The following is an 18,125-nucleotide window of genomic DNA, read 5'->3' on the forward strand; positions in this document are numbered from 1 at the left end:
ATTTTCAAAGTATAAAAGCAATGGAAGAAATCATAAAAAATTATCAATAAATTTTCATATTTAAACAATCTTAAGGTTAAAAAAATTAAAAGGTAAATCAGGATGTAAAGAATTCAACCAAAATTAGAAAGGTTAACCAAATTGTTTCATGAAGAATACACACTGATCAAAAACAGTTCACTAAGACCCGCAGAGAAAAATGAACAAAAGATGTGAAGAAACAGTGCAGTAAAAAACAAATACATGCCCGCTGGTGTGGCTCAGTGGTTGAGCACCGACCTATGAACCAAGAGGTCATGGTTTGATTCCCAGTCAGGGCACATGCCTGGGTTGCAGGCTTGATCCCCACTGTGGGGTGTGCAGGAGGCAGCCGATCAATGGTTCTCTCTCATCATTGATGTTTCTCTCCCTCTGCCTCCCTTCTGAAATCAATAAAAATATATTTTAAAAATTAAAATAAATAAAATAGAAATATACAATTTATGAAAAATTGTTTAGTGTCATGAATAATCATAGAACAACAAAGCAAAACAATGAGGTATGATTTTAATGTATTAAATTAAGAGTTCTCTAATGCTTGAAAGCCCTCTAGGTCACTGAGTACCACTTTTTCAGAGCGTTCCCTGATGGCTTGTATCGAAAATGTTCCCATCCCTTGATCCAGTAATTGCACCGCAGTGATCTACTCCTAGGAAATATTCAGAAATATAGCTAAGATTTTCACATATTATCATAGTCTCTAAATAAATATAAAAATAAAGAATGAATAAAATCTGACCTTTCATACATAATTAGGGATAGCCGATTTGGCCCAGTGGATAGAGCACTGGCCCAGGGACTGAAGGGTTACAGGTTCGATTCCAGTCAAGGGTACATACTTTGGTTGCAGGCTCAATCCCTGGCCCAGTTGGGGCACATTCGGGAGGCAACCAATCAATGAGTCTCTCTCACATTAATATTTATTCTCTGTTTATCCCCCTCCCTTCCACTCTCTCTAAAAGTTAATAGAAAAATATCCTTGGGTGAGGATTAACAACAAAATTATCTTTATTTGATGTATCATTCACAAATACGTTCTTCCATATAATGAACTCCCTTTTCATTTTGTTGATGGTTTCTTTTGCTGTGCAAAAACTTTTTATTTTGATGTAGTCCCATTTGTTTATTTTCTCTTTTGTTTCCCTTGCCCTAGGACAGTGATAGCGAACCTTTTGAGCTCGGCGTGTCAGCATTTTGAAAAACCCTAACTAAACTCTGGTGCCGTGTCACATATAGAAATTTTTTGATATTTGCAACCATAGTAAAACAAAGACTTATATTTTTGATATTTATTTTATATATTTAAATGCCATTTAACAAAGAAAAATCAACCAAAAAAATGAGTTCGCGTGTCACCTCTGACACGTGTGTCATAGGTTCACCATCACTGCCCTAGGAGATGTATCGGCAAACATATTGCTAGGAGAGATATTTGAAATTTTGCTGCCTATGGTTTGTCTAGGATTTTTATGGTCTCATAACTTACATTTAAGTCTTTTATCCATTTTGAGTTTGTTCTTTTTTAAAATATATTTTTATTGATTTCAGAGAGGAAGGGAGAGGGAGAGGGAGAGGGAATAGAAACATCAATGATGAGAGAGAATCATTGATCAGCTGCCTCCTGCATGCCCCCTACTGGGGATCAAGCCCACAGCCCAGGCATGTGCCCTTGACAGGAACTGAACCTGAGACCCTTTAGTCTACAGGCCAATGCTCTATCCACTGAGCCAAACCAGCTAGGGCTTGAGTTTATTCTTGTGTATGGTATAAGCTGCTGGTGTAGTTTCATTTTTTTTGCATGTACCTGTTCAATTTTCCCAATACCATTTATTGAAGAGAGTGTCTTGACTCCATTGTATGCTCTTACTTCCTTTGTCAAATATTTAGAATAATGACAGGTTGATTTATGGGGGTCTCTGTTGTATTCTATTGATCTATAGGCATGTTCTTGTGCCAGTACCAGGCTGTTTTGATTACAGTGGCTTTGTAGTATAACTTGATATCTGGTATTGTGATCCCTCCAACTTTGTTCTTTCTGAAGATGGCTGTGGTATTCAAGGTCTTTTTGGCTCCACATAAATTGTGGAGTACTTGTTTTACATCTGTGAAATATGCTATTGGTATTTATTTTAAAAGAGATTGCACTGAATCTATAAATTGCTTTGGGTAGTATGGACATTTTATACCTAGAGAGTATTAAGCTAAGGAAAATAAGTCAGTCAGAAAAAGACAAGTATCACATAATCTCACTCATATGTGGAATCTAAAAAACAAAATAAACTGATGAACAAAATAGATACAGAGGTATAGAAGTATAGAAAAGACTGTCAAATCACAAAGGGAAGGCAGGGGTGGGGTTGGGTGAGGGCTAGAAGGGGTCAGTGGGGGGAAAAGGGGAACATCTGTAATATTTTCAACAATAAAGAATTTTTAAAAACATTATCTTATCGTCCTGTGGACCCTGAGAAAGATGCCTACTAAGAAGGGCTCCTGGGGAGCATGAGTGTGAAGAGCGGGGGGGGGGGGGGAGAGGTTGGGGGTTAATGGGGGGGATGAGGACACATTTGTAATACCTTAACTAATAATAAAAAAAAAAAGGAAAAAAAAAAAAAAGAAGAAGGGCTCCTGGTAGCTAACTGGGCTCAAATTAAAAAAAACAAAAACATAAAACCTCTAGGGCCTAGCAGCCATTTCTGTACAAGGGCCTCTCATGCAAACTGTACTTTAGGAAGAAGTCTACACTATACTACTGACCTCTGCACTGAACTGCCTGCTGCATTGTTTCTGCCATTTGAGTTAGTCCTTATAAAGGAGTTCCTGAAATCGTATTTCAACCAACAAGACTAAAGTTTTCCCCATCCAACTGGAGCTGTGCAGCTGCAACCAATAGAGGGCTCTATTCTGACCAATAAGGACAGTACTTTTTGGACCAATCAAACTGTGAGGATTTGGAGTCTTCATTTGCATCAGGACAGACCAATCAAGGACCAGGGTCTGGAACTTCTGTCTATATAAGCCAGCTCCCCTCTAGCTCTAGAAGGCACTTTCTATTTCCTCCAAATACTGAGAACTGCATTTCCCTGACTTCTCAGCAGAGAACACAGAGCAGACCAGCGGAGGCCAGAGCAGATTTGCACAGAACAGAGCAGACCAAAGCACAGCACAGCAGACTAGCACAGTGCAAAGCAGACTGGCACAAAGCAGAGCAGACCATCAAGGAGGAGCAGAGCAGAGCTGCCTAGCCAGAGAGGGGCCTGGCCCCAGAGTTGCCTCACAGTCTTGCTATATTCACAGCAGTGCTATATCACAATTAGCTGGTTTGCACTGATAAAATTTCCTTTTTCACCATACCCCAAATGGGGATTCCTGCTGGCATTGAATTAGCACTAATCCCTAGTAGCATGCTTATAAGGACAAATGGACAAAGACTAGGATGTAACTATAACTTAATTTAGATTGCTAAAAATGTTAGATAAATTTTATATTAATCAAGAACATGCCAATAAAATGGTTTAAGAAAAATTAACGTGTTTATGCAACCCTCCAAGTAAAGCTTAATAAAATTAAATATGATCCCTAGAGAACTTACTGTCCTTTGGCAAAACTGTAACACTAATGCCAGGATCACTAAGTTTGATGAAAGGAGGATTTCCTGTCTTCCTGTCTTCTTCTCTGATAAGTAGAATGTTTTTGGCACATACATTCCCATGAATAAGGTTTTTTTCTTCCTATTCAAGTAAAATATAAATACATTCAAATATCAATCCACAAATATATGAACATTTAATATGTCTTAAGCCCCAAATGGATTTAAAAAAGAAAAAGACTATTAATTAGTAAACATTAATTATGGAGGTATGCTTTGAGATAATAAAAGGAAATTTTATGGCAACACTGTGCTTCCTGTTTTACATTTTAAATGACACAATAATCTATGCCCAGAATAAAACAAATACATTAAAACTACCCAATGCCACTTCACTTTTAAAGTTGAGATTTTAAGTAGTACCTATTTTTAGGTAGTAGCTGAGAGAAATACTATTTATTTTCAGCAGCAGAATATAGGTGTGCTCTGAAGGGTCTGATCCCTGGTTGGCCCTCTGGTATTCTGCTTCTCCAGAAATATTGCTTTCTTATTAGACATAATTCCTAATTGCCCACAAACACTACAACAAGGTATATTCTGAGTTTTCTGCTATCCATAGTTAGCACATTTCTGCATAATTTTTTGTTAAATTCTTTAAACACAAGTGACATAAACCTTAGATTGTTTGTCATCAGTTCTAAGAGATTGGTGAAATGACAAAACTATGTTAAAAGTGACTTTATATAAATAAATACATGCCTACAATAATACCTTTCATAAAACAAACAGATTTTAAATAACTTAGCATCCATTCACAGACTTATTTCTTGTTCCCAGGTCAAGATCCTTTCTACATTGCTTCACTAAATAAAATACCTGATGAAGAATATACTGCCCTGGCTGGGTGGCTCAGTGGTTGGAGCATTGTCCCATACACCAAAAGGTTGCAGGTTTGAGCCTCAGTCGGGCATGTATGGGAGGCAGCCAATCAATGTTTTCTCTTACATCGATGTTTTTCTCTCTTTCTCTCTTTCTATCTAAAACCAATAAAATATATCCTTGGGTGATGTTTTTTTTTTATATAGAATATACTAATTACTTACTAGAAAATGCATGGCCCATGCCAACTGTTTAGCCACTTCAAGTTTCCATAATATATTTATAGAATTTTTATTCTTTTTCAAATATGTATCTAGTGATCCAAATTTCACGAACTCCTGAACCAGAATATCTGCATTAAAATATAATAATGATAAGACTCAAGTACACATATAATACAAAATATATATAACTTGAAACTTGTATAAATATATTATAGGTACCTGTGGGTATTATAGGAAAAGAGATTAAACTACATACAATTCACTAATTTAAAAAGCTAAACAGCTGCATACCATTCAGAAGGGGGGGTTAGTTTATTCACAACAGCAAGAGGTAGGAATCTAAATTTTATATACATAATATGCATTATTCATAGTAATAAATAAATAATACATAGTAAAATATATGTACACAATACATGTAATATTATATATGTACATAAATATTTTATAATAATACACATTTTACACACCCCTACACATATAAAATATTACTTCAGCATACCTCTATGTGTCATCACTGAATTATGGCTGCTTTTTTAAAACAAATAAAAATGTCTCACATTATTAATTTTTCTTCCATGAAACTATTTAGACATTCAAAACTTCCTGAATTCTTCTTCCACACACAAAAAATAATAACAATGTCTATTCTATTGGAGATATGAAGGATAATTTGAGTTTGAACTGCATCCATTCCTTTAATTTACGCTGTAAAAAATTGTTTTGCATTGCTTTATCTTTAAAACTATTTTTTAAAAATACTATTAAGATATATATTTTCCAGAGAAGCAAGTATTTGCTTTTAAAAAAAAATGCTGACTGCCATTATGAAACAGTAAAAATTCCCTGTTAATACTAACTTATTTCCTGAAAGCCAAGACTGTTTCTACATAAATGCATGCTATTTAATAATTAACTGGGTTTAGGGTTTATTTACAGTCTTCGAGTAATCATTTGTAATAGAGTAACCTTAAGTTCTTGATTTCAAATATGAATTTATTGATATTTTGTTTTTTATCAAGCATAGTGTTGTCTTCAAAATTAAATAATGGAAAATTAAGCTACAAAATAAAAACCACAAAAACTCAAGTAAAAATTTTTAACATGGCATAATGATACATATTTTTAAAGAAATTCTCACAGACTTCACATTGTTATCCATGTTAATTCATGGCCCAGTAAGTTATTAAGTGGCTAAACTTCATACATGCCTATATTTCATATATTTGCTGTAAAATGCATACTGTAGATCTAATCTCAAATTGTGATACTGCTTGATTTAATATTAAAATGACTTAGTTTTCATTTGGAATGTAATAATTGTTATTGACAAAAGTTGCCTTTGGACCTCGCTGAGTAACAGAAACAAATTAAAGTTTTGCTGCCCATAGTTAATTTGGAGAACAATCCACATACCAATAATTAAAAATTGAGCAATGTTACCCCAATAAATTTAATTTTAGAAAAATGCCTGCAGGAAAATTTGTTAGGGGAAATATCCAGAAAAAGACTTAGTAGCTGCAATGTTGCAATGAACAAGAGATTAATAAAATCTTTTTTATGTGGCATGTAAGACTTACTATTTTTCATAGATACCACAGATTATCATATGTCCCCTTATTTTATGTTATACAAGAAAAAAATACCCATTAAGCTGAAAATGCCATCAATTATATCACAGCTTCTCAATTTCAGATTTTTTTAAAATATATTTTTAATTGATTTTTTACAGAGAGGAGGGGAGAGGGATAGAGAGTTAGAAACAACAATGAGAGAGAAACATCGATCAGCTGCCTCCCGCACACCCCCTACTAGGGATGTGCCCACAACCAAGGTACATGTCCTTGACGGGAATCAAACCTGGGACTTTTCAGTCCGCAGGCCAACGCTCTATCCACTGAGCCAAACCAGTTAGGGCCAGATTTTTTTTTTTTTAATGAGAAGAGTACATCACAGAAACAATGAACTAAATACAAAAGCAAGTGCAAGAATTGGAATTATATGCTCTAAGTATATCCTCCCCAAGTGAAAAATTATGAGAAACATCAATAAATAAAAAGGATAAATACAGAACCACTCTAGTTGGTGTTAAGTGGGTAGAACTCTCCACTACTGCACTTAGATTTATAGTCATTTTATTAACTCCTCTGAAATACCTGAGGAACTTACAGAAAACAGATTTGAAAGCTATTGCCTTTGAAAAGATTATCAATATTCAAATATATGAAGCAATGTTATATGAGTACGGATGCATATCTAATCCGCATTACTAATTGAAAATAGGAATTACATACAAAGTTTCTGAATGTAAACCTTGTAAGTTTTTATGAACAGTCTAAATTTAGACATAGAATATATCTGATATCAACATCTAATCATCTCAGTCAGTTTCATTCAAAATCAGTCTAGGCCTAGCCAGTGTGGCTCAGTTGGTTGGGCATCGTGCTGTACACTGAAAGGTTGCCGATTCGATTTCCAGTCAGGAATCATGCCCAGGTTGCAGGCTTGATCCTCAGCAGGGCATATGCAGGAGGCAGTTGATCGATGTTTCTCCCTCTCTCTCCCTTACTCTCTAAAAATCAATGAACTCTTTTTAAAAAATCAGTCTATAATTTATATGCTTTATCTTTATAATTCCAAATAAATGGGTACTGTACAGAAATGTCCAGTTATTCCATTATTATGTTAAACCAGCCATAATATATAGGGTTGGGCAAAACTAGGTTTACAGTTGTTCGTATGGAAAAATAATACAATAATTAACAAATATACAAGAAAGAATAAACTCCATTTAGAGTACTCACAACTATAAACCTACTTTTGCCAAACCCTGTATATTATGGTAAAAGATTAGTAAACATTGTTTATTATAATACTCTACTGTTTAACATAAGCCATATTAACTATTTTCTGCATTTTAATTTCATTCATTGGTTTCCTTTTTTAGAAGGCTTAACTGAAAAGCTCTACAATGTTTTTGGTTTCAATAATATTTAACTCCTGTTAAACTATGGTTTATACTGATACATAACTATGATCCTGAAAATGATCATAGTTTCTATATAAAAATTTTGGATGTATATAAAATTTCTATATTAAAAAAATGGATGTACTGAGAAAGGCATAACATTAACATAAAGAAGCCAGAGCTTTACTTACTCTCCTCTCCACAGACACATACTCCATAATTTAAAACCAGATGCTTGTGAGAAAGCTGGCTCATCATGCTTGCTGCTTCAAAGAAAGACTAAGGAAAAGAAAACCATACAAAAAATGCAAAAGAATTATTGTTTGTGCCTATAAGTATTCACAGTTCAGAAAGATGTTCTTTGGCGGTGCCGTGGTTCTCAACCTTCCTAACGCCGCGACCCTTTAATACAGCTCCTCATGTGTGGTGACCCACAACCATAAAATTATTTTCGTTGCTACTTCATAACTGTAATGTTGCTACTGTTATGAATCGTAATGTAAGTATCTGATATGCAGGATGTATTTTCATTATTCGCGACCCACAGATTGAGAACCGCTGGTAGAGAAATGCACTTTCTCCTCTTCTCTGCAGAACTATATATGTAAGGCTACGATGTGCTTTGGTCCCCTTATATGGTCTTGCAATGCCATCAATCTTAATGCTAGAGTTCACCCTGAAGAAACCCCTCAATAAGGCTGGAATAGAAGATAGCAATGGAAAAGAGCAATAGTGACACAAGGCAGCATGAATGATGGAAGATACACAGGCTTAGACTCATGACACCTAGAGTAGAAGACAGAGGTACAAACAGAAGTAGACACCAGAGAGAGTGATATGAGATTGAAGTAAGTGGATGGGAGCTTCAAATAACACTTCCTAAGGAATTGGAATGTACACCTAGAACTAATATAGTGTATGGCAACTGTAATTAAAAATTAAAATGATTTAAATTTAAAATAAAAAAATTTTAAGTAAAAAAAAATTATCTCTGTGCATATAAAATATCATGACAACTATGTTGGGAGATTAGCATGGTATTAACATCACTCTAACTCAACTAAACTTTGACTAGAACTTCTGGCTATTGCTGCTGAAAATCATATTCACCAATACTGCGGTGTTCTGGATTAGAACAACTCTTTGACTTGTATGTTTCACATCCTCTCCTTACTAACATCCTTTAAGATATTTTAAACATCACAAATGTTTGGTGATGCTGTGCTATGCTAAGAACTCAGGCAAATAGCAGCTGGGTTTCTGTGGGCTAGTATCTCTGTAATCCGTATTTCAACTAGAATGTTTCTTAGTACAAACTTTTTTAAAAAATTGATTTTTAGAGGGAGAGGGAAAGAGAGAAAGAAACATCAATGTGAGAGCAAAGCTTCAATCAGTCTTCTGAACACCCTCCACTGGGGATCAAGCCCGCAAAAGGGGTATGTGCCCCAACCAGGAACCAAACCAGTAACCCTTCAGTGCACAGGACGATGCCCAACTAACTGAGCCACACAGACCAAAGCTAAACTCTCTCTCTCTTTTTATTTTTAAGTAGATGACATTATGAAAGAAATCTGTGGAGCCCATAAAGCTCTGGGAACCAAGTCTGAAAACCACTGCCTTAGTATATGCAGAGACATAATGATACCCTTAACACAATGCCAAAAGTAGTTTTAAAATGTTATTATAAAAATCCTATATAATAAAGCCCTAATATGCAAATCGACCAAATGGTGGAATGACCAGTCACTCTGACGTGCACTGACCACCGGGGGGCAGACGCTCAACGCAGGAGCTGCCCCTGGTGGTTAGTGTGCTCCCACAGGGGGAGCGAGGCTCCGCCAGAAGCTGGGCTCATGGCTGGTGAGCACAGCAGTGGAGTGGCGGGAGCCTCTCCCGCCTCTGCTACAGGACTAAGGACCCCTCAGGGGATGTCCATCTGCCGTAACCTGGCAGTCGGACATCCTCTGAGGCGTCCCAGACTGCAAGAGGGCTCAGGCCGGGACCCCCACCCTCCAGCGCACGAATGTTGTGCACCAGGCCTCTAGTATTCTATAATTTTCTATAGCCACACTAGAAGGCCATCCTCAGAAAGGTCCTTGATATAAACTTTTTAAAGTTACAATTTTGAAAAGCTGCAAGCATGATGTGTTGTGTGCATATTAAGCCCACATCTTTAAATATCATAAACTATATAAACTACACAAAGAGTATACATACCTCTGAATAGTTTCTATGTGCTTTATCCAGAACTTTTAAAAGAACTTCTGTTTCATGCAGTTGACCATAATCTCCTACTTCTCTTCTTACACCTTTAAAAATTTTTGTAAAAGTGCCTTGGCCAAGACTTTCATTCTTTAAAAGAAAGAAAGAAAAGAAAATAATGAGTAAAGATAGATAAAGATGTGAGAATTAGGAAATATGTTCAATGACAAAGAGTAAAAAAAAAAAAATCCATGAGCAAATATCTCCCAGATTTAAGACTCCGGATTATATTCTGCTTCCTTATACAATAATAGAAGACAAAAAAATAAGGATTAATGAATAAAGTGTATTTTTGTTCCACCCATTCTTAAACCCCCTGGGTTGGCTATAATTATCACCTATATTTACCTACATTTTTTTTTATCTACCTACATTTATTTACATGTGAAATTTTGTTGCTGTTGTTGCCTTTCCTAATAGTGCACTATAATGGCAGTACAGTATGGTCTGTGGGGGCAGCATATCTGACTTGTTCCATATTACCTACTATCTTCTAGTTGTTTGACCCTATACACAGTCTTCGGGTTACGTCACACTCGAGGTCATTTCGTGGTTACATTGCCATCTCCCATTTATTTATAAAAAAAAGAGTTCTGTCATTTCGACGTATGTACATATGTGCTTTGTTTTTTATTATTAATTTACCACAAGGTCAGGAATTGTTACCTTTCTTTTAATTTTTTTTTTTTTTTTACTGTTCCACTTCATTACTGCTGTGTATGTGCTCCATGTGAGTGACGTAGGTGCTTATGTAGGTGGGTTCCCACTTACAGTGAAAATTGCGTTACGTCGCGCCTTAGGAACGGATCTCCGATGTAACCTGAGGGCCTACTGTACAGGCAATTTAATCTCTTTCTGCTGCAGCTGTCTTTTCCTCTTTGGAGGAATAGGAATAACTACTTTTCCATAGATTGTTATGAGCAATAAGTGAATAAATACATGAAAGCACTTAGTATAGTCTATGACACAGAGTAAATGCTCAATAATTAGCCTCTACTAGTATTTCTTATACATCCTTCCAGAGTAATTGTTGAAACCCTGAACTCTGAAGCAGGGCTGCCTATGTTCAAACTGAAAGTCTACTATTATTCATTTTATTAATTAGGTTACCTGGTGACTCTGCTTCCCATTACCTGAGGATGTCTTTATAATTCTTGATAATTTTATCTACTATCTCTTTATGGAACTTGGACATCAGTGATCATTTTCCTACTCATTCTGCTCAACATGAAAATTTTTCAGATCTCTCTGCCAATTCACTAATTATCTTTTCAACTAAAGGTAATCTGCTTATTAACCTGTTCATTTTGTATCACTGTCAATGAGTGTGATTTTCCATTTCTATATTTTTCTTCTCTAAATATTTGTTCTTTTTTAAAAAGTGTCTTGTTTTTCCCCCATGCTTCCATTGCCTTTTATATCTTTAAAAATATGTATTTTATTGTAGGGCATGGCTATAGGGTTAAGCCTCGGACTGACCTGTTGGCAAAGTCACAAACAAGTCCCAGCTTAGAGGGCACAGTCCTCTTAGCATAATTAGACTTGACCTTATGATGCTCCCTAGATCTTATCTGGGAAGCTAATGGGCTGAGGGAGGTGCAGCCAAGTGCTGCCAAAACAAGTGAAACTCACAAGAACAGTGTAACTTTGGTAACCACTACCTTGTTTACCTCTGGCTATAAAATAAAGGCTCAGCTTGCCTCTGGATCTCTCTCTGTGGCCTCAGCCGGGCACAGGAAGATCCACCTAGACCCAGCTTATTCTCTTTTTCATTTTCTCCATTCTTCTCCGCCCTCACTCAGGCTTTCGAACCCTTGGCTGAGCTGGCTTGGCACATTTTATAATCTCTTTCTAAAAATCTGTTATATGAAATACTTTGATGTTTGCTGGTCTGCTTACTCTTGGTTATTCTAGGGCTATTTCCCTTTTAATTTTTTCAATTAAAAGCTCATGCTTGGCCCTAGCCAATTTGACTGAGTGGATAGAGTGTCGGTCTGGACTGAAGGGTCCTGGTTTGATTCTGGGGGGGGGGGGGGGGGGCAGGGGTGCATACCTCGGTTACAGGCTACCCTGCTGCCTGGGCCCAGGTCGAGGCGCATGCAGGAGGCAACCAATCAATGTGTTTCTCTCTCACTGATATTTCTGTCTTTCCCTCTCTTTTCCACTCTCCCTAAAAATCAATGGAAAAATATCCTCGAGGGAGGATTAAAAAAAAAGCTCATGTTTGGAGTCATTTCATCGGTAGACTTCTGAGTGAGCGAGGTTAAGAATATGTTCTTCCAAAAAGATTTTGTTTCTGCTTCTGCCAAGCACTACAAGGTATTACTAGGGGAGTATCATTTTTTTTAATTTTAATTATTAGCTTAGATCAGGCGGGTGGTATAAACCCAAACTCAAAAGTCTATGATTACAAATTCTCAGGAGAGACATTTTTTCCTAAGAGCCCACCTAAAACAACACTTCTCTTCCCCTTTTGCTAGTGGGTGAATTTTTCACAATCCACATATTGTTTTACTGAGAATGTATTTATTTGAAGGTCCTGGCTTTATTCAGACATGGCCTCACTTTTAACTCCTGCTCTTCTATAGGCCTTAAGACTTGGCCCTACTTTTAGATCTTAATCTCCTTGATTAGTGAGACTAATCCCAACCCCCAACATCATTCTATAGCCAAACCATCAGATATTATGTACTACTTTATTTTCCGTTTCTTTTTTTTTTTAATATTTTTATTGATTTCAGAGAGGAAGAGGGAGGGAAAGAGAGATAGAAACATCAATTGATTGGCTGCGTCCTGCACACCCCGCACTGGGGATCGAGCCCAAAACCCAGGCATATGCCCTTGACCAGAATCAAACCCGCGACCCTTGAGTCCACAGGCTAACGCTCTATCCACTGAGCCAAGCCAGCTAGGGCCTTTCTTATTTTTAATCCCTTGAATTTCCCTTACTTCCTCTACAATTTGAGAATTAAGATATAGGTCTTTTATAGAAGAAGAGTTTTAATTTTTAATTTAAGATTTATAAAGAAATTTTTAAAATCCTGTAAAAAAATACAATTCCCTTCTTAAAATAACATTATTAATTTCTCACTTAAGTTTGGTATTACACTTTCACAAGAAATAAAAGTATTTAAAGTGCAAAAAATTTTAATATAGTTTATAATAAAACACTTCCAAATGTCACATGAATATAAGTGGGAAACATTTGTTATTTTAAAAGGACAAGAAAGACCATAATCAGCATCTAGTGACTTACAAATACTAAATCTTCATTTCTGATTTTGTGAAACACCATTTGGTTCACATTATTATGTCTCTGTAATGTTGGTGAGGTTGGTACATCAGAAACACTATTTGTTCTAAAGACTAGAAGGTTTGATTTATCTGTAAAAGAAAAAAAAGAAATAATGAAAACATATATAATCAAAACATGCTGAGGACATAAAGTTCTCCAAGGGGGTAAAATAAAATATGTTCTAAATATAAGAAATGCTTAATAACTTTGACTGTTCATTTTTTTCTATAGAAAATTATTTTATCAGTTTATTCACTAAACTTTAATGTACCTTAACCAGTTATTTCAAATATTCAAAATTATTCACTTCCATAACTCAATTTTCAGGAATTTTAATAATTTTTAATAATCATTATTTCACGAGATTTCCAACCTTACTATTTTTATTTTAAAAGTATAAGAAATTATAGTGTTTACTTAGAACCACATATGAGAATTTGGTAGTGAGGTCTTTCACTTCAATTAATAAATGATTGATTTATATCAAGCATTATTATTTTTAACATCATTTTAGAATTATAGAACTTCATGTCACTTCTAGAAAACCCAAACCAAACTGAACAATCCTATTTGAGGATATATTTATAAAGAAGGAGGCAAAAGTAATCTGTTTACGGAGCTGCTGCTTTCATCTTTCTTTTTAAATCAATCTACTAAAGCTATCACTCACTATATACACAAGCCATGACTCATATTTTTAAAATAACTAGAAAATTATTTTACCTTTTGGCTTTGGAGGACAGCATTTTGTAAACTGGAAAATTATATTGTCTGAGCGAACAGTTTCCATCTGGTAGCAATTCAAAAGATCTTTAAGATTATTGAAGTTCTTCTTAGTTCCACTGAGGTTGTATTCTCCATTCTCATTTTTTGTAATCAAACAGTGCTTATATTCAATGACATTATCACGCTATATAAGTTTAATTATAAAGAGAGAGAGGGGAAATCACAATGGACATCATAGTGATTACTATTACAAAATGGATTTCACAACACTAACCAACAAAATATTTAGACATTTGAATCATGAATCCTAGTATAGTATCAGAGTAGGGTAATAGAGGTGCTTGATTCCTCAAAAAGAACTATATTATATAAGGCTAAAGAAATGGCTTAACAGTTGACTTTATTTTTTAAAAAGCAATGATAATTAACAATAATAATACCATCTTTAACAGTTTTCCATCACTTATAAGATAAAGTCTATAACCAATTTAGTGTATAAGGTTTCCTTGAGCAGGATTCTGCCTCCATCTCCAATCTCAACTTCTGCCAATTACAAAATACAGCCTATGTTCCGGCTATATTGTGACTCAAAAAATTCCAAGCAAGTGCCATGCTATTTCATGATAACTGTACATGCTCTCTCTCTACCTATGAATGTACATGTTTTCTTTCTGAGCAATGGACTTTTATTCATTCCTAAAACTTAGTTCACATACCACTTCCTGTGAGGTCTTCCCTATAACTCTCACCACATTCCACAAGCAAAGGTCATTCCCATTCTACTGTGCCACTACTGTATTTGTGTAATTGTCTCCAATATGGGAATGTTAATATTTTTCAGTTTTTCAATGTCTGTCTTATGTGCTTGTTCATTAACAAGCTTGTTCATTCATCTATTTTTTGAGTGGCTTCTTAATAACATATTCAACCTATTTAGGACCATTTGTATAAACTCAACTAAATACTTCAAGGTCTATCTCAAATCCTTCCTACTCCAAAAGATCTTTAACTGTATTTTCTGTTGTTGTCTATGCCTATACTATATAATAAAGAGCTAATATGATAATTAGACCAAACAGAACGATCATTGGGACATCCTTCAGGACGACCGTCTGGAGGACCTTCGGGACGAAGCCAGGGCTGCAAGAGCTGGCTGAGGTTGCAAGGGGCTGTGAGGGCCGGCCAAGGCTGCGTGGGGCTGTGAGGGCCGGCCAAGGCTGTGAGGGGGCTGCCAAGGCTGGCTGAGGTTGCAAGGGGCTCCGAGGTCTGAGCCCCTTGCACAAATTTTGTGCATCAGGCCGCTAGTACTGAATAATTACAATGCTCAATTTAGTAAATTTTTTGTATTCTTTCTTCTTTTTTCCCCAAAAGACAAACTTCTTGAAACAGGGCTATGTAACATACACTCCCTAATACATAACAATATATTCATTTTGATTTGGTAATTGAATATAATGAGCTACTATAATTTCAGTGAGAAAATATTGTGAAATTAGGATAGAGCATTTTACAATACTAAAGTTGTAGAGTAACCTACCTTCTGTTTTTATGGACAATAAATCCACTCTGCATATGCTAAATATAACAACTGTATTTTATAAAACTTAAAATAACTGAATAACAAAATCCTTACTTTCTATATTTTAAAAAAACAAGATAAATTTTGGAAGCTAATATAAAGTTTTTCAAGATTTATACCATGAAACTGCCTTATAAGTGATACTATCTTTTTAGATAATTTTGGATTGTAAACAATCTTACATGGCATACAAATAATCTGCATTAAGAGTGAGGTTTCACCGTTAGAGCATCGTCCTGATATGCCAAGACTGCAAGTTCAGTCCCTGGTCAGGGCACATACAAGAATCAACCAATGTTGCATATAAAAGTGGAACAAGTTGATATTTCTCTCTCTTTAAAATCAATCAATAAGGCCGAAACCGGTTTGGCTCAGTGGATAGAGCGTCGGCCTGCGGACTCAAGGGTCCCAGGTTCGATTCCGGTCAAGGGCATGTACGTGGGTTGCGAGCACATCCCCAGTGGGGGATATGCAGGAGGCAGCTGGTCGATGTTTCTCTCTCATCGATGTTTCTAGCTCTCTATCTCTCTCCCTTCCTCTCTGTAAAAAAATCAATAAAATATATTTTTTTAAAAATCAATCAATAAATAATTTTAAAATGTTTTTAAAAAATGAGGTTTCATTGTAGTTTTAAGCTTAAAACATACATTGTAGATTGTCATTCTTAATATTGAAAGAGGTTAGCCCTGGCTGGGTGGCTCAGTTGACTGGAGCATTTTACATCAAAAGGTTGCAGGTTTGATTCCCGGTCAGGGCACACACCTAGGTTGCAGGTTCAACCCCGGTGGGGCGAGTAAGGGAGGCAACCAATGAATGTTTCTCTCTCACATCGATGTTTCTCTCTATCTCTCTCTCTCTAATCAATAAAAAACATCCTCAAGTAAGGGTTTTTTAAAAATAAAAAAACCCACCACTAGCTAAAAGTTAAGTAATGTTTGTTTCTTTGTTATTACCTTATTTTACTCTAATCTTATAACCATTACTAGTAAAAGGAAAGTTTACTTCTGATTTATTGTGTTCTATATGTTTTGGTAAAGATTTCCATCTTTCTGAAAAAAGAGACTTTAAGAGAACTGATGCAGTATGACACCCTTGTGACACCCAAACACCAAAAAATAAAGTAAAATAAATTCTACATTAAAAGACAGAAGGACATTATAAATCATTTTATATTTTTATATAAATCCTAGGAATTATAATTTATTATACATGCAGGATCCCTGGGGTAAATTAAATATTATTATGCTAGCTATATCCAGAGCTATAATTCAGAGTGTTAAAAAGGAAATATATATGGTACCTAAACATGAAGGGGAAATTATATAGACTAAATAAAGATGTTACTGTTAATGAATGTGACATACTAACCTCGACAGCGAAAGTCAAAAAATATTTATTAAACTCCTTAGGACTGCATCGAAGTACATAAAGTCCAGTCTGATTACCTGCTTTCTTCAGTTTACTTATGGCAAAATCCATTCTAAACATAAAGAAGTAATGTGAATGATAACATAGCAAGATATCATCTAAAAGATCAAAAGTCAAATCTAAAACTCAGAATTTTTAGAAGTCTCCTCTACTTTGTAAGTTTATCAATAATCTTGTAAGGAAAAATATTAAGTTCAAACCAATTCAAGGGACAATTATATTGCTTTAAAAACAAATCAACAGCATTAGAGGACACACAAAATCACAAAGAACAACTCATTTATTTGAATTTTCTGCCTTATGATTGCAAACTTAGTATTTTAAAAACAATACTCTCATAAACACTTATGTCTCTTCTACCATAGCAATTTCTAATATAAAAATTTATGTGCATTATTTTAATACTTAATATAATCCAAAGTCTACTAGAAGACCAATTGCAAGTAACAAAGACTACTGATTTTTAAAATTTGCTATATGCTTTATCGAAGCTGCACATCTTAAAGAAAAATCAAAATGTAATCTACATGAAAGCAAGAATCATCTATCACTATCTCGTAACACACCTAGGCAACTCAAATTATACAAATAAGAAGATTTGTATCTGTAGATTGAGATACAGGTAATAAATTATATCCTAAATAATTCTAATTATTATTTATATCTTATTGCAAATAGACTTTTATTACAAAAACACTTCAGTTAAGTTCTTTTTTTCTAAACTCCTAAACCAGTGATGGCGAACCTATGACATGTGTGTCAGAGGTGACACGCGAACTCATTTTTTTGGTTGATTTTTCTTTGTTAAATGGCATTTAAATATATAAAATAAATATCAAAAATATAAGTCTTTGTTTTACTATGGTTGCAAATATCAAAAAATTTCTGTATGTGACACGGCACCAGAGTTAAGTTAGGGTTTTTCAAAATGCTGACATGCCAAGCTCAAAAGGTTCACCATCACTGTCCTAAACCTATGTACATCACTCTGTTGTATAAAACCTTTTTTGTAAATATTTCATTTACTATTTAAAAAATTTACTTCTAGCTCTAGCAGGTTTGGCTCAGTGGATAGAACGTTGGCCCGCAGACTAAAGGGTCTCAGGTTCAATTCTGGCCAAGGGCACATACCTTGGTTG

The 18,125-nt window shown here is 35.2% G+C and overlaps 1 protein-coding gene across 1 annotated transcript in view; it reads right to left on the reverse strand.

The window, feature by feature from the left end:
- The window catches only part of JAK2 (Janus kinase 2), a 101,659-nt gene that overhangs the window by 23,250 nt on the left and 60,284 nt on the right, over positions 1-18,125 (reverse strand). The window contains exons 10-16 of the mRNA XM_081103422.1: positions 16,927-17,038; positions 13,977-14,163; positions 13,215-13,342; positions 9,914-10,048; positions 7,888-7,975; positions 4,729-4,856; positions 3,629-3,767 (exon numbers count right to left, since the gene is read on the reverse strand). Of these exons, the coding sequence (XP_080959548.1) occupies positions 3,629-3,767; positions 4,729-4,856; positions 7,888-7,975; positions 9,914-10,048; positions 13,215-13,342; positions 13,977-14,163; positions 16,927-17,038 (917 nt within the window). The remainder of the gene's footprint in view (positions 1-3,628; positions 3,768-4,728; positions 4,857-7,887; positions 7,976-9,913; positions 10,049-13,214; positions 13,343-13,976; positions 14,164-16,926; positions 17,039-18,125) is intronic.

This window comes from Myotis nattereri (assembly GCF_964212035.1).
Source record: "Myotis nattereri genome assembly, chromosome: 12".
Taxonomy (NCBI): domain Eukaryota; kingdom Metazoa; phylum Chordata; class Mammalia; order Chiroptera; family Vespertilionidae; genus Myotis; species Myotis nattereri.